The 20,310-nt window shown below is 41.2% G+C and overlaps 1 protein-coding gene across 11 annotated transcripts in view; it reads left to right on the forward strand.

Moving 5' to 3' along the window:
• Positions 1-20,310, forward strand: part of ryr2a (ryanodine receptor 2a (cardiac)) — a 117,890-nt gene that overhangs the window by 56,190 nt on the left and 41,390 nt on the right. For all 11 annotated transcript variants that reach the window (XM_031560938.2, XM_031560942.2, XM_031560944.2 and 8 more), the window contains 31 exons: positions 232-406; positions 1,227-1,435; positions 2,119-2,462; positions 2,556-2,673; positions 2,825-2,985; positions 3,877-4,036; positions 4,315-4,401; positions 4,506-4,732; positions 5,677-6,505; positions 6,999-7,199; positions 7,598-7,703; positions 8,227-8,370; positions 8,643-8,916; positions 9,387-9,501; positions 9,976-10,108; positions 10,921-11,024; positions 12,968-13,103; positions 13,373-13,559; positions 13,722-13,833; positions 14,415-14,535; positions 15,075-15,244; positions 15,463-15,683; positions 16,155-16,245; positions 16,351-16,491; positions 16,613-16,776; positions 16,861-16,939; positions 17,023-17,112; positions 17,389-17,526; positions 18,962-19,039; positions 19,646-19,721; positions 20,098-20,221. In XM_031560938.2, coding sequence (XP_031416798.1) covers positions 232-406; positions 1,227-1,435; positions 2,119-2,462; positions 2,556-2,673; positions 2,825-2,985; positions 3,877-4,036; positions 4,315-4,401; positions 4,506-4,732; positions 5,677-6,505; positions 6,999-7,199; positions 7,598-7,703; positions 8,227-8,370; positions 8,643-8,916; positions 9,387-9,501; positions 9,976-10,108; positions 10,921-11,024; positions 12,968-13,103; positions 13,373-13,559; positions 13,722-13,833; positions 14,415-14,535; positions 15,075-15,244; positions 15,463-15,683; positions 16,155-16,245; positions 16,351-16,491; positions 16,613-16,776; positions 16,861-16,939; positions 17,023-17,112; positions 17,389-17,526; positions 18,962-19,039; positions 19,646-19,721; positions 20,098-20,221 — 5,315 coding nt within the window. The remainder of the gene's footprint in view (positions 1-231; positions 407-1,226; positions 1,436-2,118; positions 2,463-2,555; positions 2,674-2,824; positions 2,986-3,876; positions 4,037-4,314; positions 4,402-4,505; positions 4,733-5,676; positions 6,506-6,998; positions 7,200-7,597; positions 7,704-8,226; positions 8,371-8,642; positions 8,917-9,386; positions 9,502-9,975; positions 10,109-10,920; positions 11,025-12,967; positions 13,104-13,372; positions 13,560-13,721; positions 13,834-14,414; positions 14,536-15,074; positions 15,245-15,462; positions 15,684-16,154; positions 16,246-16,350; positions 16,492-16,612; positions 16,777-16,860; positions 16,940-17,022; positions 17,113-17,388; positions 17,527-18,961; positions 19,040-19,645; positions 19,722-20,097; positions 20,222-20,310) is intronic.

Below are 20,310 nucleotides of genomic sequence, written 5' to 3' on the forward strand. Positions count from 1 at the left end.
TCAATGGCATAGGCACAGTCACACAGCAGGTACTTTATAGGTCATCTTGCACATCAAACCTAGAAGGACTGAAAAATGTAAATGGACACATTTGTGCATGTGTGCACAATAAGTTATTTTGCAAATCATTTTGTAAATACTTGTTTTGACTGACTGATACACACAGTACATTCTGCATGCATTAAGCCAACACCATGTATTATGTTGTCATGTGTTCTCTCTATACGGCAGGCTCAGCGGTGGCACCAGGGCAATGAACACTTCGGGCGCCCATGGCTGGCAGGAGATGTGGTGGGATGCATGGTGGACATGAGTGAACACACCATGATGTTCACTCTCAATGGAGAGGTGCTGCTGGACGACTCTGGATCAGAGCTGGCCTTTAAAGATTTTGAAATTTGGGAAGGTCAGTCAATTAAGAGATTTTACTCCTGCATTGATGACCTAGAGCTCAATGAGTTGACTCAATGGTGGAGCCAGGTGCTAAGAACATTAAGATCATGGGTTTGATATCCAGGAAGAATGCATTCATTGAAATGTGTACGGCACTGTAAGTTCCTTTGAGAACAGTGTCTGCTAAACGAGTACATGCAAATATGTTTCAAGGTTTTTGACTGTAGTTGGTGCTGTCAACTGCTCATCAAAAGTTTGGACTTTTTGTTAATGACCACCAATAGCAACATTATGTGAAATCCCATTGAAGCTTACACATTTAAATGAACAAGAGAAATGAATACACCACCCAGATGAGGCGTTGTTGTGTAGTTCATTGAATAGGTAGTTCAGCGGTGGTCTGCCATTGATTTGCTGTGCGTAACAGACCCTTGCTTCACTTTGAATGACATGAAGGTAATGACTGTCAGCACACTACTGCCTCACTAGGAGGGAGACTATTGAATGTGCATGGTCACAGGGGATCAATGTTCCTGTGGGACTGTTTCTACAGTTTTTGTAGTTTTTGTGTTTCACAAATTGCGTTTCTGCTGATTCATGCCCCATAGGATTATCTTGTATATCCTTTTTGCGTCTGACGGTTATAGCATTATAACGCCATGCTGGACCAATTTCGATCGTTTTTGTCACCAAATTTGGACCCAAAGAGATGGGAAGATAGAGCCCAGGTTAAAACATGCTGAAGTTCCTCACATATGCATGTATGACCTGTTACATGTCACCTGTGCCTGTGTATATCTGAGAGTCCATGTTTTTGCCTCCTCACTGTGTAGGATTCATCCCTGTGTGTAGTCTGGGTGTGTGTCAGGTTGGCCGCATGAACTTTGGCAAGGATGTGAGCACGTTGAAGTACTTCACAATCTGTGGCCTGCAGGAGGGTTATGAGCCTTTTGCTGTAAACATGAACCGTGATCTGACCATGTGGCTAAGCAAGAGGCTCCCTCAGTTCATACCGGTCCCTTCAAATCATGAGCACATTGAGGTGAGTAGTGCATTGATTGATTGATTGATTGATTGATTGATTGAATGATTGATTCATTTATTTATTCATCATCATTACTCAGTTTCTCTCATTTAGTGGAGATGCTGGCAAGGGATCTTTTGTAAGATTCTTGAAGGTGTTTTACAATTAGAACATAATATCATTAGATCAGTATCCATCAACAGCTAGTGCAACATTAAGATTGAAAATGACAAATTATTTTTCAAGAGTGTGAAGTAAGATATGGCTGTTGTCCAGCACTATTGAACTTGTATATTAAGGAACTGGCCATCATATCAGAGGAATCAACAACACTTAGTGTCACTCTGTAAAATGGGCCTATTCCTACGGTCTCCAGCTGAGCCAGGGGCACAGTGTCTAGACGAGCTGAACACCGCTGCTAGACCTGAGCCCTGACAGCAAACATACAGAAGACACACACAGTCAAACTAACTCTGAAATTCCATGTGTGTTTTTGTTCTTTTTGTAAATTGCTATCTTGTATATATGTCAGTATGTAATACTTGTGGCCTAGATGGTCAACATTGTGACTGGCCCATTTCATTCTGTATGTATGATGTTGATTTCTTATTTTGAGTTTGAATGTGTTTGTGAGTAGGAGAGATTACTTTTATTACTGCCGACTGAAATGTTGCTTTTGCTAACTATTTTTTCATGAAAAGGTCACAAGGATAGATGGGACAGTGGAGAGCTCACCATGTCTAAAGGTCACCCAGAGGTCATTTGGCTCACAGAACAGCAGCAGCGACATTGTCTTTTACCGGTTAAGTATGCCCATCGAGTGTGCAGAGGTCTTCTGTCGGTCTCCAGGCAGCGCACTGCCCTCAAACGGTAGATTCTTCTCCTCAAAGAAGGACCTGGATGACCTAGAAACAGAATCTGACTTTGAGGTGTTGATGAAGAGTTCCCATGGTCACATGGGCTCCAGCGGGCCAGAGAAGGACACTGATGAGTTCAACAACCACAAGGACTACAACCAGGAAAAGCCATCCAAGTTCAAGCCAAGGTCAGAAACCTTTTCCTGAACACTTCTATGCATAAGTAGCAACATACTGTGTGAGATCCCCTGATATACGGGGGTTTATGTCTGTCAATTCAGGTTTATGCTTAAAAAGACAAAGCCAGAGTTTAACACCAGCCAGTCATCAGCACGTCTGCCTGAAGAGGTGATGGCAGATGAGAGGGATGACTCTGGGTATATCATGCAGACCTCAACGGTGAGATTGCCAATAAAATGTATCCCTCCCAACCATTTTATGGGCATTATACTGTATATTAGAGAAAATCATGTCTCCTCAGCCTTTGAACAATGTGTGGTGTGAGCAGACGACAAGGCAGATGATTGTAAGTTTGTGTGTTTTTTTTCAGTACTATTACTCTGTAAGGATCTTCCCTGGCCAGGAGCCATCGAGTGTGTGGGTGGGTTGGGTTACATCGGATTTCCATCAGTATGATGCTGCCTTTCAGCAAGATAAGGTTCGGACGGTTACTGTGACCCTTGGAGACGAGAAAGGAAAGGTCCATGAGAGGTTTGTTGAGATACATTTCTTAAAATGTACTTGTGTTTGTAGTGTAAATAACTTGTTGTCATTCTGTAGTCAGTACCATTTCGACACCCCGGATTGCCAGATTTTAAACAAAGTGGCAAGCAAACAGTGTGCTGCAGCCATGGAAGCAAGCAAACAAACTGGATCAACAGAGATAAAGTTAGATTCTGCCTGACCTAAAAAACCTCAGCATCCTTCTAAAATCCTCCATGACCAGACATAGTGAAACACAGGCAGATATTGGAGATGCATTTGAAAGATGGAGACCGCTTAGAGCCCAGAAGGATTTAAAGAGGGCAGAGTAATTGTTGAGCTTCAGCTAAGGTTAATTAAACCTTAACTCATTTATTTGTAGGGATGTGCATTTTAAGTCATTTCAACATTCAAGTACTCAAATTCATACTCTGTGGTCCGTGTGCAGCTGGGTTATCAAGGCAGCAGTGATCCTGACTAGTGCTGGCTAATGGCGTCATGATACATGCTAGCGTTAACTGGTATTAGTCACACCGGAGGGCCATGGCAGATTGGCTGATTTCAGCAACAACCAGCAAAACAGAAATATACAACAGAATTCAAGGTTGCCTAAATTCACTCAATTTACGAATGCGATTAATCTATATATTGAACGAATACTGAGAGAACTCTCTCCAATATTTTGAATTTGGACTTCAGTATCCATTTGAAGTGCCTGCTGTCAGTGTTACATTTAAGCAAGTTTTATAGGTTAAACAGCTCATGGGTTGCAAAACATATTAACTAATCCAAACTAGTTCATGGAGATATTCTTTTTTTGCTTAGAAATATATAAACCTTACTAAAAGCCTGATGTCTGCTGATAATCCCCACTAATGTGTGTATGTATCTACATGACAGCATCAAGCGCAGTAATTGCTACATGGTATGGGCAGGCGACTGCACCAGCCCTGGTCAGGGTCGAAACAACAATGGCCTGGAGATCGGCTGCCTGGTGGACTGTGTCAATGGGGTGCTTACCTTCTCCAGCAATGGCAAAGAGCTCAGCACCTTTTACCAGGTAACTGAGATCTAACTGTTATAGAGTATTGGTTTATACCTTTACCCCTAAACTGTGTTAAGCACATCATCCAAGAACTACTGGATCTTTACTAGAACAGAAAACATGCATAGTGTAAGCACACATAACAAGTTTTATTGCTAAACCTGGTGTAGGAGAGACACGATAAATGCTCAAGTTCGGTTTTAGTTATATTTTCTTAAATCATTGCTGCTATTTGCTGCTTTCTGGATGAGAGGGTATTTTTAACTTTTGGTCCATGCTCTACATTTGACTAGGTGGAGCCCAGCACCAAGCTGTTCCCTGCAGTGTTCGCCCAGGCCACCAGCCCCAACGTCTTTCAGTTTGAGCTGGGCAGCATCAAGGTGAAGACGCCCTCCAGCCACACTTACTGTCACAGTCCTCCAATGCTGTTATCTGACCCTAAACAAAACCTCTGTGTGACTTTGTGTGTGCTTGTCATTTGTAGAATGTGATGCCCTTGTCTGCTGGCCTTTTTAAAAGTGAACGTAAAAACCCAATGCCTCAGTGTCCTCCCCGGCTGCACGTGCAATACCTGACGCCCGTGCTGTGGAGCCGCGTGCCCAACCGCTTCCTGAGAGTGGAGGTAGCACGTGTCAGCGAGCGGCTTGGCTGGCAGGTGCAGTGTCACGAGCCGCTGCAGTTCATGTCCCTCCACATCCCTGAAGAAAACAGGTACGAGGCCACCTCAAAGAGGAGAACTACCCAGTCAACGGATGCACAGAACTGTTCTTTATTTGGACATAATGGCCTGCAAATGATCTGTTGATCAAATAGGTCAGCTCAGTTTGGATCTCCTCAGTTTTTCCTCTACCATAGAAGTTATGGGCTGGCTGCACAGTTGTCTCCATAGCTGGCCTGACTAATATTACAAACTAAACAGGAAACTGAAATGATATGACCTATATTTATTAAGTAGTTCATTTCTGTGAGCTGTACGGACTGGTTGTGCACGCACATGCACCACGTACTTAAAACTTACAAAATATTCTCTTACAGGTCATTCAGAAAGTATTCAGACCCCTTCACTTCATCACATTATGTTGCAGCCTTATGCTAAGATTATTTGAATTCATCAATTTACACTCAATACCCGAAAACAGAATTTTAGACATTTTTGGAAAGGAAAAACTTTACAAAAAAAAACCACACATTGACATAAGTGAACACTGCCAGAGGTGCTCCAACTAAGTACTGAGTAAAGGGTCTGAATACTTATTTCAATATGATATTTTCAGTTATTCTTTTCTAATCAATTTCCAAAATCCTGTTTTTCGGGTATTGAGTGCAGATTGATGAGGGAAAAATTAATTGAAATGACTAGTGTAAGGCTGCAACATAACAACATGTGAAAAAAGTGAAGGGGTCTGAATACTTTCTGAATGCGCTGTACATAAAGTACATGCATTTTTAACTGGAGTACATCGTTTAGATGGTATAGCATACATAACACACCCAACATTTTATGCCACTCATTAATAAAAAGCAGTCAAGGGTAAACACTGCCCTCATTGATACCATATAGTTTGGAAGGGTTTGTCAGTGAAGCTGTGTGAGAGTTGCTACTGTTCCTCAGACGACACGCTGATGACTAAAGCATCTCTCTTCTCCCCACACAGGTCAGTGGACATCCTGGAGCTCACAGAGCAGAGGGAGCTGCTGAAGTTCCACTACCACACGCTCCGCCTCTACTCTGCTGTCTGCGCACTGGGAAACAACCTCGTGGCCCACTCCCTGTGCAGCCACGTGGACGAGTCCCAGCTGCTCTACGCCATTGAGAACAAGCACATGCCTGGCCTGCTGCGGGCCGGCTACTATGATCTGCTGATTGACATCCACCTGAGCAGCTATGCCACCGCACGCCTCATGATGAACAGTGAGTTCATCGTCCCCATGACAGACGAGACTAAAAGCATCACTCTCTTCCCTGATGAGCAGAAGAAGCATGGGCTCCCGGGCATCGGCCTGAGCACCTCACTTCGCCCTCGCATGCGCTTCTCCTCCCCCAGCTTCGTGGGCACAGACAAGAGTCTTAGTGGTGACTGCTTCCAGTTCAGCCCTGAGTTTCCTCTGGAGATCCTGAAGACCAAGACCATGGAGATGCTGACGGAGGCTGTGTGTGAGGGGAGTCTCCATGTGCGTGACCCTGTAGGGGGAAGCACAGAGTTCCTGTTTGTGCCACTCATCAAACTCTTCTACACACTGCTCATTATGGGCGTCTTCCACAATGGTGACCTGAGAATCATTCTGCAACTCATCGAGCCCAGTGTCTTCTCCAAGGAAGACAAGAGCACCTCTGCCCCCACCCACCCAGCTGAGAGCGCCCCCCTCGGGGAGAAGACAGAGGCACAGAGGAAAGGAGCTGGGGAGGTGGAAGGAGAACGGACAACCAAGGTTCCCAAAGAAGGTCTGCTCCAGATGAAGCTGCCAGAGCCAGTCAAGCTTCAGGTAGTGGAGGAGCAACTTCAATCACACAAATCAATCAAATAATCACACGCATTCAAATAATCACACAAATCATTCAAATAATCACACGCATTCAAATAATCACACAAATCATTCAAATAATCACACGCATTCAAATAATCACACAAATCATTCAAGTAATCACACCAATCATTCAAATAATCACACAAATCATTCAAATAATCACACGCATTCAAGTCAAGATGAGGAACATGTGGAGACCTCCCCTGGAGCTATATCCCATAGTGTGATTCTAAACTGAGTGTCTGGAATGTCTCAGTTGCCCTGATAAACTGTCCTCTTTTTAAACGATATGTCTCATATCAGTTGGTCATAGTTTTACTGTCATAGTATGTTAAGTTATGTACCTGCATGTGTGATTTCATATGACAATACTCAATTGGATGTTTCTTTTTGTATCTCCAGTGTTATTTACTCTCTCTCACCTTCCTGCTTTCCTCAACTCTTCTATCAGATGTGTCATCTGCTGCAGTACCTGTGTGACTGTCAGGTGCGTCACCGGATCGAGGCGGTGGTGGGCTTCTCTGATGATTTTGTGGCAAACCTGCAGGACAACCAGCGTTTCCGCTACAATGAGGTCATGCAAGCCCTGAACATGTCAGCAGCACTTACAGCTCGGAAGACCAAAGAGTTCCGCTCCCCTCCACAGGAACAGGTAGGCAGCACTTCTCCCTCAGCTCTTCACATGACTAATCACCTTGACTAGTGAAGAGCTGTTCTACCTGAGCTCTTCACATGACTAATCACCTTGACTAGTGAAGAGCTGTTCTACCTCAGCTCTTCACATGACTAATCACCTTGACTAGTGAAGAGCTGTTCTACCTCAGCTCTTCACATGACTAATCACCTTGACTAGTGAAGAGCTGTTCTACCTGAGCTCTTCACATGACTAATCACCTTGACTAGTGAAGAGCTGTTCTACCTGAGCTCTTCACATGACTAATCACCTTGACTAGTGAAGTGATAGCTCTTCACATGATTAATCACCATGACTAGTGAAGTGACTGTTGAAGAGTCCTGTCTTTGAGTGGGCTTTCCGTTGTCTCTGCTCAGATTAACATGCTGCTAGGCTTCAAGGATGAGAAGCAGGACTGTCCCTGTCCTGAAGAGATCAGAGAGCAGCTGTTGGACTTCCACCAAGACCTCATGACTCACTGCGGTACACACACATCTGTGAAAAAGCACAAGTATATGTGTAAACACACACACACACACACACACATTATACATGCTTCATTTGATTTCAAATTACAAATAGTTTAATCAGGAATTACATTTTCTGTATAGTCCAACATGTCTAAGCAGTTCATCATTTCATCATAGGTGTTACAGTTCAGTGGTAGAAGCAGCAATATCATACGCACATACACACATACACACATACATACATACACACACATACACACATACGCATAGAGTTACGTCAAAGGGAAGGAGAATTGTAAATGAAAGGCAATCTAAATCTCGTCTATTGTTGCAGAGACTATTCTTATATGTGTTCATTTTCAACATTGACTAGTAGGTATTTATAAATCTCTTTTAATAAAAATTGTATGTGTTTATTTATAAAATTGTTGTGAGCATAGTTTTATCATTTCTTGTGTGTGATTATGTGTTGATCTAAGAGAGAGACAAATTGACTAAGAGAAGTGTCATAGCTCGTCTGTTTCATTTGGGAACAGGAATTGAGCTGGATGATGACAAGCTTGGCGAAGTGGATGGAGACTTCACAATACGTGGTCGTCTTATGTGTCTGGTGGAAAAAGTGAATTACTTGAAAAAGAAAATGGCCGATCTGCCAAAGAAAAAAAAAGTAAAGAAACCAAGTATGTGAACCCCCTAATTATATAATCCTTATCATTTACAATCATTTAATTATGTATATTCAAGTCCTCAGCCATATTCAGATTATGAGCCTCAATTTCACAGTTATCCAAATTGATTGTTAAAATTTAAGATACAAAATTGTATGTAAAATTGATTTAACTCTGTGTTTTCTTATTCCATACATATAACTACATATATTTATGAGTTGCCAAAAAATGTGTAAATGTATAGGGTCTGTGTACTAGTTTTTCTGTTCCATGTTTCTTGACAGGCACTCTTCAGCAGCTTATCTCTGAGACTATGGTGCGCTGGGCTCAGGAGTGTGTCATCGAGGACCCAGAGCTGGTCAGAGCCATGTTTGTGCTCCTGCATCGGCAGTATGATGGGATAGGGGGACAGGTGCGGGCCTTGCCCAAGACCTACACCATCAATACTGTATCTGTGGAGGACACCATCCACCTGCTAGCCTCTCTAGGCCAGATACGCTCACTCCTCAGCGTCCGGATGGGCCGTGAAGAGGAGAAGCTCATGATCCGGGGCCTGGGGTAAATACCAGAGATCTGCCATAGATATCTTTGTCTTCTGCTCTTTACACCATTAGTTTCACCAGCCCATGCTGGAAATGTGCTCTCTTATGACAGAGGCTTAGGAAATCATGTTAGTTTGGACACGCGCACATAGATAGTGTCAGAAGGCATTCGCTTGCTCTTCCACACTGTGACTGATAAGTAAAACATGTAGTATAGCCATTTTTAGATGGAGAATTGGAGCGGATATAGAAGAGTTGTTTCATTGTTCAGAGTACCTCACATTTGTGAATATACAACAGGGAGTGCTGTTCTGGGCACTGAATTGATTCATTTGCTTGTTTGTTTAGTTGATGCTTGAAAATGTTTAAAATTATTGTCAGTACAGTTAAAACAAAAGCTGTTTTGTGAACTCCTAATAGCACAGTAGATGAGAGCGAAGATGAATGTGTGACCTGTCTGATTTGAATCTCTTGTGTTCCCTGCAGAGATATTATGAACAACAAAGTTTTCTATCAGCATCCAAATCTAATGAGGGCCTTGGGGATGCATGAGACAGTGATGGAGGTGATGGTGAACGTGTTGGGTGGTGGAGAATCAAAGGTAAGGATTCTGATCAGTGACAAAAGATTTTGTTTTAGAATATGAGTTTTAATGTAGGCAGTATAAAGTCACATTTGTGAGTATCACTTTAATTGAAATCTTTCAAGGGAGAGTACATATACTGTATTGAGCCGTAGTATATAACGATATAAAATCCATATAATGTGAATTATAATGAGAATTGGAAATGTTGGTTCACTGCCAAACAATGCCAAATTGTGTTATGAAGCAGATTGGGAGCGCTGAGTGTGAAGATGGAGGTTGTTACTTTCCTGGCTTCATTGCTTTTTTGAAAGATATCACTGTAGATGGATTATGAGTATAGAATAAAAGTTCACAATGTTATGCCTTCCCTGATGTTGTATGTTTCTCCTGTATGTTGGGAGTAGCCAAAGTAGTTATGTTCATATTTGTTTCTCCTGTATGTTGGGAGCAGCCAAAGTAATTATGTTTATATTTGTTGTTTCTATCAAGGAAATTACTTTTCCTAAGATGGTGGCCAACTGCTGTCGTTTTCTCTGCTACTTCTGTCGCATCAGTAGACAAAACCAAAAAGCCATGTTTGATCACCTCAGTTACTTGCTGGAGAACAGCAGTGTGGGACTTGGTAAGTCCTTTAGTTGTTTATGTATTTACGAGGGCAACTACCAGTAGGTGTCTCTCTACATGTTTTTCACAGTGCTTTTAGATAGTATCCATAATGCATTTTAGAAGAGAAAGCTGTTAACAAGCATGCATGATTTTGTATTTATTTTGGTGCTCTGGCACTGCTTGGCCTTAACATGATGGTAAACTTGATGATAAGCTTCAGGAATGGACCTGCATATAACATATGAACAGATCACATAGTTTAATAAGCAGACTGACCATGGCCATCTAAATGCTAATATGCCTGGCTCCAGACATCCAAGAATCAAGTCTAATGATCATGGCTCCAAACCCCTGGTGTGGCTGAGGCTAAGGGTGGGGGTCTATTGATATGGTCTGGTATGTGAAACCTACCAATATCTAACACTGTTGATATTACTAGTGAATGAGGTAGGCTAATTAATATATTTATAGTTAAGGTATTTAGCAGACACTTTTGTCGAAAGCGACTTCTAAAACATTGTATAGTATATAAGAAGGACTAAGGCAATGTATGTTAAGTAGTTTAAGTAAAATCTTTGTGTTACAATTAACATTATTGTCTGTCAAGTTTTTTAACATGCGGTTGGGCCTTTCGGGTCATCACTTACCAAGTTAAAACTTGTTTTGTTGATGATTTTAGTGTTTTGTTGATGATGTTAGTGTTTTGTTGATGATGTTAGTGTTATTTGTGCTCGAGTCCTTGAGCTAATTTAGTGTGTGTGTGTGTGTGTGTGTGTGTGTGTGTGTGTGTGTGTGTGTGTGTGTGTGTGTGTGTGATATCTATTTCAGCCTCTCCTTCCATGCGAGGTTCAACTCCTCTGGATGTGGCTGCCGCCTCAGTGATGGATAACAACGAGCTTGCTTTGGCCCTGAGGGAACCAGACCTGGAGAAAGTACGTTTCTCCTTCTTTCAAAGCAGGGGAAACTTTTATTTAGGCCAAACAGTACATATAGAGGCTATATTTAAGGCTTCAGAGTCTCAATGGAGTTGGGATGCTCACTTTGCAAGCATCACACAACATTATTAAGCTTAGGGTATTTAGAGGATGCTCTTTAAGCGACTGCAGGCGGTACAAGTTGCTTGTATCGTTGAACATCATAACAAATATTTGCACATTTCAGGTAGTTGATTTCTCAGTGGGTTGATACTTTTGAAGGTTCCATGTGAGGACACAGCAGATGACATCTACGCCTCTTAGAACTAAGTTCCTCCTGTCAAGCAAAGGCATGTGTAGTGCCTTGACTAGGACATGTGATTGACAGGCATGTCCTTGTCCTGATTGGTTGCCTGTTAGAGGAGTGACATTTCTTTGTCCTTGGCTACATATACTAAGTGTAAGCCCTGGTTCAGGCTGGCCTACATTGTGGCCTACTGTCCAACAGGACTGGCCAGAGGAACAGGGTCAAGGACATTGAGTTTACTGTGCAGTGTTTCCCTCTATAATGTATAGATGTTTGTACAGTTGATTGGTCTGGTTGTATTGTTGAAGTTCATTAGTAGCAGGTCTAGCATGCTTTTTTATTACAATTTTATGTTTTTAGTAGAATATATAATGGACAAAATTGACATTTAATTTTGCAATAATTTTACTAAAATGCTGAATATATTTTTTGTTGTGTCAAATAGAGACTTAGTGTATATGAATATTCTGTATACATGTTATACAGTGTATATAATTGTAACTTTTTTAAAGGTAATTCAAAATGAAGGCTGTTCATCACTAAATGTGTGGGCCAGCCCTACCTAGCTTATATACTCTCCCTGAAAGATATTCATATTCCCTTCACAATCCAATACCTTAAAATGTGGTTTTATGTGATCAGTCATCCAAGGAAGTGAACGTAAATAAAACACTGATGCACGTCAAACCCTCTTGATTCAACAGTAATATGTAAACAGTAAAATTACTGTTTCAAGCTAATTTACCCTAATAGCTAACCGATGGGCTAGGGGCTATATGTAAGCCTGACTGACCAGGTACTCCAGGGATTTTAAAAGTATGATCATATTATTATTTTTAATATACACCATTTGAAAATTTGCTTGGAGTTGTAAAGTCAAAATAAAGTAGTATCCTTTTTTGTTTTTAATGTTCTGTATAGTACTTATACACACTAAAAAATGACATGCCTATATCTAACTTACCCTTCATTAGCAAGATACTTCAATAAATAGTTTTTAATCAGCTAATCAGTATTCTAGAGAAGTTCCAGTCAGGTTTTTAATCTAATCACAGCACATAGCCAATGATCTTACACTTAGTGCTGCAAACAAGGTTTCAGTTCTTATTCTCTTAGATTGGAGTGCTGCATTTGACACAGTTGACCTCAGCATTCTAATCATAGTATAGGAAACTGGGTTGGTGTCTCTGAGTGTGCTCTTAACTGGTTCCCAAATGATATTACAGAGAGACAATTTTATATTAGTTTTAGAGATCAAAGAAAATATGACATATGTTTTGGTGTTGCACAAGGAAGCTGGTTTGGTCCCTTTGTTTTTCAGTGTGTATGTAACAGCTAGGTCATATCATCATGGAACACAATGTTAACTTTCATAGCTATGCTGATGATACACAATTATACATTTCTATTGAACTTAATAAATGCATTATGCTCCCTGACTTACCTATCTGGCCATAATTAATCAATGGAGGAGCAATCATTTATTTGAAATGAAACGAAGATAAGACAGAAATACACTTAGTTGACTGTGGACTCCAACCATAGACATTAGATGTGATGAGTCGTGTGTTCTTTCTCAGGTGGTGCAGTATCTGGCAGGCTGTGGACTCCAACCATAGACATGTGATGTGATGAGTCGTGTGTTCTTTCTCAGGTGGTGCAGTATCTGGCAGGCTGTGGACTCCAAAGCTGCATGATGTTGGTCTCAAAAGGCTACCCTGACATTGGCTGGAACCCTGTTGAAGGAGAGCGTTACTTGGACTTCCTGCGTTTTGCTGTTTTCTGCAATGGTGATTAGTTTTACAAATTATAATTAGAGATCAAAAGAGTGGTGTATAGGTCAACAACTGAACATAATATGGATGTATTTCTCATCAGAAACAAAGAGCTGGTACTGACGTTTAAAGTTCTCTAACATTTCCCAGTTTTAACCTAGCCTCTCTGCCACCTACTAAAGTCTACATTGCATTGAAGATAACTACTGTCCAGGGTCTAAATACATAAAGGCATTATGTGCCGTACAGGCATGTGAAGGCTTATGTTCAATGTTTCTTCACAGGAGAGAGTGTTGAGGAAAATGCTAATGTGGTTGTGAGGCTCCTGATTCGGAGGCCTGAGTGTTTTGGACCTGCCTTACGAGGAGAGGGTGGAAATGGCCTCCTGGCTGCCATGAGAGAAGCCATCAAGATCTCAGAAGACCCCTGTAGGGATGGACCCTCACCTATCGCTGAGGCCAGCAGAACACTGTATGTCCAAGTCAAATACTTTTTAAACATTTAGTGTTAAGGTTACATTTGTGAAGGGCAGCATTGAACAATTCAATCCTAACCTTCCATCTTGGTTTAATGTGATTATATCTTAGTGTTTGACCTTCTTCCACTCAGTGTAGTTCTTTCTGTCCTGTGCAGGAGTGAAACTCTGGAGGATGAAGAAGATGACACCATCCACATGGGCAATGCCATCATGACATTTTACGCTGCCCTCATTGACCTGCTGGGGCGCTGTGCTCCAGAGATGCATGTAAGACTGATGCATCTCATACTGTGACCTATTTAGGCCTGCTGCACATGTCTCCACATTCATTCAGAGCTTAGGTGACACAGGAGGGATCTAAAAGTATCCAACAGTGTTGACATGGATCTGTTTTGTAGTAGTAGTAGTATAGTGTAGCATAGGCCTTAAAGTAATATTATTAATGATGTCATGAGCGACAACTTTATCTCAACATTTTTGCTTCTTCTGTATCTCTGAAGTTTGAGTAGCTAATAATCCAAACCAGTTTACTTTCTATCAAATTTAGGTTGAGCAGCAGAGGTGTGTCATGATGATAAACCCACAACACATCCAAGCATTGCATTATATATGTTTCATGGTACTAAATATATAAGGATATGAGATATTTCTTCTTGTAAATGTATCCATCACTCAAGTAGATCTTTTCATAGGTCCTTAAACTCATGTGAATAGTAAGTAGCTTGGATGTGTTAGCCTTGTGAGACTGGTGCAGCAGATCTAAGAACAGTAGTAAATTGCACAAATGCTTAACTTCAGCACATATGTTGGCTGGGAATAAAACCGGAGAGTTGATTTGTCTTTATCAGCTGATCTATGCTGGGAAGGGCGAGGCCATTCGGATCAGGGCAATTCTACGCTCTTTAATCCCCCTTGACGACCTGCAGGGAGTCATCGGTATCCCATTCCGCATGCCGACTTTAGCCAAAGGTGAGTCTTTTGGGCTAGCCCCTCCTTTGTGCTGACAGTATGCACCTGCAGCAGGTCAGGGCTAAATAACAAACAAAATATATGCCAAAGACCAGTGATGGTCACACCTATAAACAGGTACAGTGATGAGAGTCAGAATGACAGCAGTGTGTATCACCTATACACAAGGTCTGAGGCAACATAAGCAGTTCCAAGGAAGGCAAAGTGTGTATTTGAATTGTAGGTATGCCATTTATAAAATCCACAAAAATGGTAAATATGCGATGGGAAACTAATCACACTCATCTAAACAGTCCCTCACTGTTATGCGTTTACCTTCTGGTCCTAAAGCTCTGGTGTGAGGTCGAATAGAAGCTCTCTCTGTCACACTTTGCAATTGATTTGTAATTGGTTCTCCTTAAAACATTGTACATAGCTGAAAGATCAAATGAATACATGCAGATGTAAATGTGTTTGTCCTCATTTATAATTGGTTATATCCTGATGTACATTACTCCAGATATGGGTATCACTTAACTTAACTGAGTTGTTATTTCCAGATGGATCCGTGGTGGAGCCTGACATGTCCGGAGGCTTCTGCCCAGACCACAAGGCCGCCATGGTTCTGTTCCTGGACCGGGTCTATGGGATTGAAGATCAGAATTTCCTGCTGCACCTCCTGGAGGTGGGCTTCCTGCCTGATCTCCGTGCTGCAGCTTCACTCGACACAGTAGGTTTGGTCAGACTCCATTGTTTCATACTTTGAAGGTCAAAAGTTGCATTTTTTTTTTATTTCAACCCTGTACATATATGTGGTGGCCTGTTTTTGAAAAATATGTTTCCTGACAAGGCACTTTCATCAATAAATCCTGTTTGACCTCGAATGAAATTGGTGAAATCGGTTTGACACACATTTATCCATACTGATGCAACCCTCTTCTCTTGCAGCCAGCCCTGAGTGCTACAGACATGGCGCTAGCCTTGAACCGCTACCTGTGCACAGCTGTGCTGCCCTTGCTTACTAAGTGTGCCCCACTGTTTGCGGGCACAGAGCCGTACGCCTCGCTCATTGACTCTCTGCTGCACACTGTGTACCGCCTGTCCAAGGGCTGCTGCTTGACCAAGGCCCAGAGGGATGCCATCGAGGAGTGTCTGCTGGCTGTGTGTGGGTGAGTTCAGGTTACTGGAATCTTCACCATCAAACATACCACTACTTCAGTCATACAATTCTTATTGGTTAGGTAGCCCTGCTATTACACATGCTATTAATTGTAACCCCTGTCACTCTTGACCATAACATGACATGACAGCGGATCATGGTTTTCTTGTGGATGTACACTAAACTTGTTCAGTTTTAGAATCATTGCTTCAGGTCAAAGTGAAATAAATGTGTTTGTAATATTAGCTATTATAACATTTAAACCCAGAAGCCTTACGTTCTATATCTACTTAATGACTGGTACCCTCTGTCTCTCACACTGTGTGCGTGTGTGTGTGTGTGTGTGTGTGTGTGTGTGTGTGTGTGTGTGTGTGTGTGTGTGTGTGTGTGTGTGTGTGTGTGTGTGTGTGTGTGTGTGTGTGTGTGTGTGTGTGTGTGTGTGTGTGTGTGTGTGTGTGTGTGTGTGTGTGTGTGTGTGAAGTCAACTGAGGCCCTCCATGATGCAGCATTTACTCAGAAGGCTGGTGTTTGATGTTCCCCTGCTGAATGAACACACTAAAATGCCCCTTAAAGTAAGAAACACACAAATTCTCCAGAACTTGTTTCTTCTGTTACGTTAGTGATTCCATTGTGTCTCAAGGAACTAATGAATGATTGGCTTTGATTATGCTCTCCAGCTGTTGACTAACCACTATGACCGCTGCTGGAAGTACTATTGCCTGTCTGGAGGTTGGGGCAACTTTGGAGTTGCTTCTGACGAGGAGCTTCATCTCTCCAGGAAGCTGTTCTGGGGGATCTTTGATGCTTTGTCGAGGAAGGTAAGACACTCACTCACTGCTCTCTACTCATTGGTGTGTGTGTGTGTGTGAGACAAGTTTTCTGTAAAAAAGGTTCTTGAGTGTTTGTCCACCTGTCCATTGGCCTTGGTGTGCTCCTCAGAAGTACGAGCAGGAGCTGTTTAAGCTGGCGCTGCCCTGCCTGAGCGCGGTGGCTGGAGCTCTGCCCCCAGACTACATGGAGTCCAACTATGTGGCCCAGATGGAGAAGCAGTCTTCTATGGATGCAGAGGGGAACTTCAACCCCCAGCCAGTTGATACTGCAAAGTATGTCTGTCTTCTATTTCAAAATACTTTCATTTTTGATATACTCTGTTTGCCATTTTGAAGTAATGCTTGTTCTTCCAACAGTGTGGTTATCCCTGAAAAACTGGATAATTTCATCACCAAATATGCAGAGCACTCCCATGAGAGGTGGTCCATGGATAAGGTATTTTCATCTTTGTGGGGTAGTGAAGTGGGATGGTTTGGATAGGATAGAAGATCATCAGCTAATGTCATATTCTCTCTCAGTTCACCACAGGCTGGGCTCATGGTGACCAGGTCTGTGAGTCCGCCAAGACACACCCCCTTCTAAAACCATACAAAAGCTTGTCGGAGAAGGTGAGGCCTCTCCCATTGACCTTTAACCTTTTCTGTTCCTGTGACAAAGGAAGGATTTTGACTATTTAACGTGTCCTCTACACTGAAATACATTTTGATGAGAATAGTGGCCCTAACACAGTCAACAGTACCCATGCTGCTTGTTCATAAGAATGAAAACTATTTATCAGAATATAGACCAGGAATGAAAAAAGCTCATTTGTTGCCATATTTAATTTATGAGTACATTATGCCAAATATATGAACTAGTAGGATGCTTCATCTTTTCTTTACTAGGACAAAGAGATTTATCGCTGGCCCATAAAGGAATCCCTAAAGACCGTCCTGGCATGGGAGTGGATCATTGAGAGGTCAAGAGAGGGTGACGCCACCAGCCTGCACAACCGCACACGCCGGATGTCTTTATCGAGTCAGGTGACCAAGGAGAGAACTTGATCGATATGCCGATCATTTATTGGTCAGATCAGATGTGGTCAGATAGCAACAGGGGTTGTTTTAAGAGCATCTGGTCCTGTTGTCCTCACCTTTCTACATGATTGCACCTTAGTTTAGAGTACCCTTTATAAACATGTTGATCTTAGAGTACCCTTTATAAACATGTTGATCTTAGTGTACCCTTTATAAACATGTTGATCTTAGAGTACCCTTTATAAACATGTTGATCTTAGAGTACCCTTTATAAACATGTTGATCTTAGAGTACCCTTTATAAACATGTTGATCTTAGAGTACCCTTTATAAACATGTTGATCTTAGAGTACCCTTTATAAACATGTTGATCTTAGAGTACCCTTTATAAACATGTTGATCTTAGAGTACCCTTTATAAACATGTCGATCTTGACATTTGAAAGTCAAATCAGTGTGAAATCAGTATTGATAACTACCAGGAAGCTTGATTTGAGGAAAGGTTAATTCTGCAAGCAATGTATTTGTAATAGAGCTCAGCCCACACTGTAAACAAAACAAAAAAAGAGATAAACATAGTTACGTAGCACAATTACCTTAACTTAACTCAATTAATTTGCTTCCATTCCAGTCCATCTGATATTCCTAAGTGTTCTGTAGGATCTTGATGTCTAAATGTTGTATTGCATTCATGTTTTATTTTTATGTATAATATTCCAATTAGAACAATCCTGTCTTCAGCTTGTTGTAGACTTGTCCTAATTTGATGTCTTCAATTTGAAATTACAGTTAACCCTCTAGTTAATTTCTCAAAAAAATATTGTCTGCCTAGATAAGGATTTCAAAGTTTTGTGTGAAACTAATGAGCTAACTCCCTAAGACTTGCCTTGTAAGACTTGCATTGAAAAGCAAAAGCAAAGGCAAAAATAAATAAAACCATAAATAAATACAATTTGGGAGTCACAATTTTTTAAAGTATGTTTGTTTTTGTAGGTTACTATATTTATAACATCCTCATTTGGTGGTTTAGGGATAACAACACCAGAGTTCCTCTCTTGCCATCCAGGATATTCACTACATTGTTTTGATCACTGAATCGGAAACCCAGGGATGTTCAATGATGAGAACAAATATTGCCAAATCATATGCCAGTTGGCAAGTCAGTTAGCTAGTTAATTAGCAATATGCTATTTCTACGACTATTACTACAGGTTTCAGAAGGTAGCCATATAGGTCAACACATAAATCTTCCAATACCAGTTACAGTATTGACACGCTTTTAGTTTAGTTATTAGGAATCATAACTACTACTTATATATTAACAATTCCAAAAGCTGCATTTTTTTCTACCAATCCAGTTATCTGTTAGTTTTCCTAACTGTAAATGTCTGAATTGGTTCATTAAACTGCAGCATGTTTCCTGTTTCTCTCCTCCACATGCAGCACTCTATGGAGGGCAGTCATGGCTTCAGCCCAAGACCGATCGACATGAGTAATGTGACTCTCTCCAGAGACCTGCATGTGAGTGATACTGCAGACGCTTCTAACAGAGAGTATCTTGGGTGCATTGGTCAACTGCTAATGCCAGCGCTCTGAGCACACTCAAACTCAGGGGTACAGGTTTGACTTAGTGGTGGTCCAATCATCAGGATCATAAATATGAATCAGTTATGACTTCTTCACTATCACCCTAATTCCATTTGAAAGGGTTCAAATAATGTTTGTTTTTAGGCTATGAAATATGGCATTCAGTCATATTCAGTCAAAACAGAACAACACAGTTTATTTAAGGCCATCATACTTCATCCATTCTGAGCATTGTTATTTCAAAGGAAAATGTACAGTTCATGTTGTTTACTTCTAAATAAGGTACATTGCTACAAATCTCAGTTAAGGTATGGAGGTAAAAAATGCCAACTGAGGAGTCTTTTGATAGCTTCCATGTATCTTCTGCTAAAATAAGGTAGTAAAGTTCTGTCTATTTTAGATGTTTAATGGTATATCAGTGTCTATCTATGAAAAATGTTTATTTTGCTGTGAAAACAGTGCTCTTCACTAAGTGCTTACTTGGCTTCACCATTGTAAAGCATGCTGTATTTTTCCTCCCCATTTTGTGTTCTGTTTCAGGCCATGGCTGAACTACTCGCAGAAAACTATCATAACATATGGGCGAAGAATAAGAAATCTGAGCTCGAAGCCAAAGGTAGTCTCTAATTCAGATTCATCTCCTGATCATCTCTTCTCTTCCTGAAACTAAATTGTGTGCAGCTCTCCAATAATAAAATATAAGATCTTGAAGGTATAGACAAAGGAGGTCCTCGTTCTCTTTGTTGTCTATTTTGTGGTTGCTTTTTCATATTTAGATTTTCACTCTTGGACTATAGTATAGTAGTATCAGAGGATCAGTGTATCCAGTTCAGTCACTTCAACCCAGCTAGTTCATGTACATAATTATGTCTGCTTTTAGTTTTCTGTAATATTTTACTCTTGTAGTTAGATCAGTAATGATATTTTAGATTAAATGTTATTGTACCATATGATTTTGATGTCATACATGTCATACATTCTCACATGACTAGGTGGAGGGAGCCACCCTTTGCTGGTACCGTATGACACACTAACTGCCAAAGAGAAGTCCAGAGACAGAGAAAAAGCACAAGACATCCTGAAGTTCTTCCAGATCAATGGCTATAATGTGTCTAGGTACGTCTTCAAAGAAAAAACAAGTCTGGTACAAAATACACTTCCTCAAAAGTTATCAATCCAAACAAAGCAGTATCATTACTCTTTAT

Source organism: Clupea harengus, chromosome 23 (assembly GCF_900700415.2).
Source record: "Clupea harengus chromosome 23, Ch_v2.0.2, whole genome shotgun sequence".
Lineage (NCBI taxonomy): Eukaryota > Metazoa > Chordata > Actinopteri > Clupeiformes > Clupeidae > Clupea > Clupea harengus.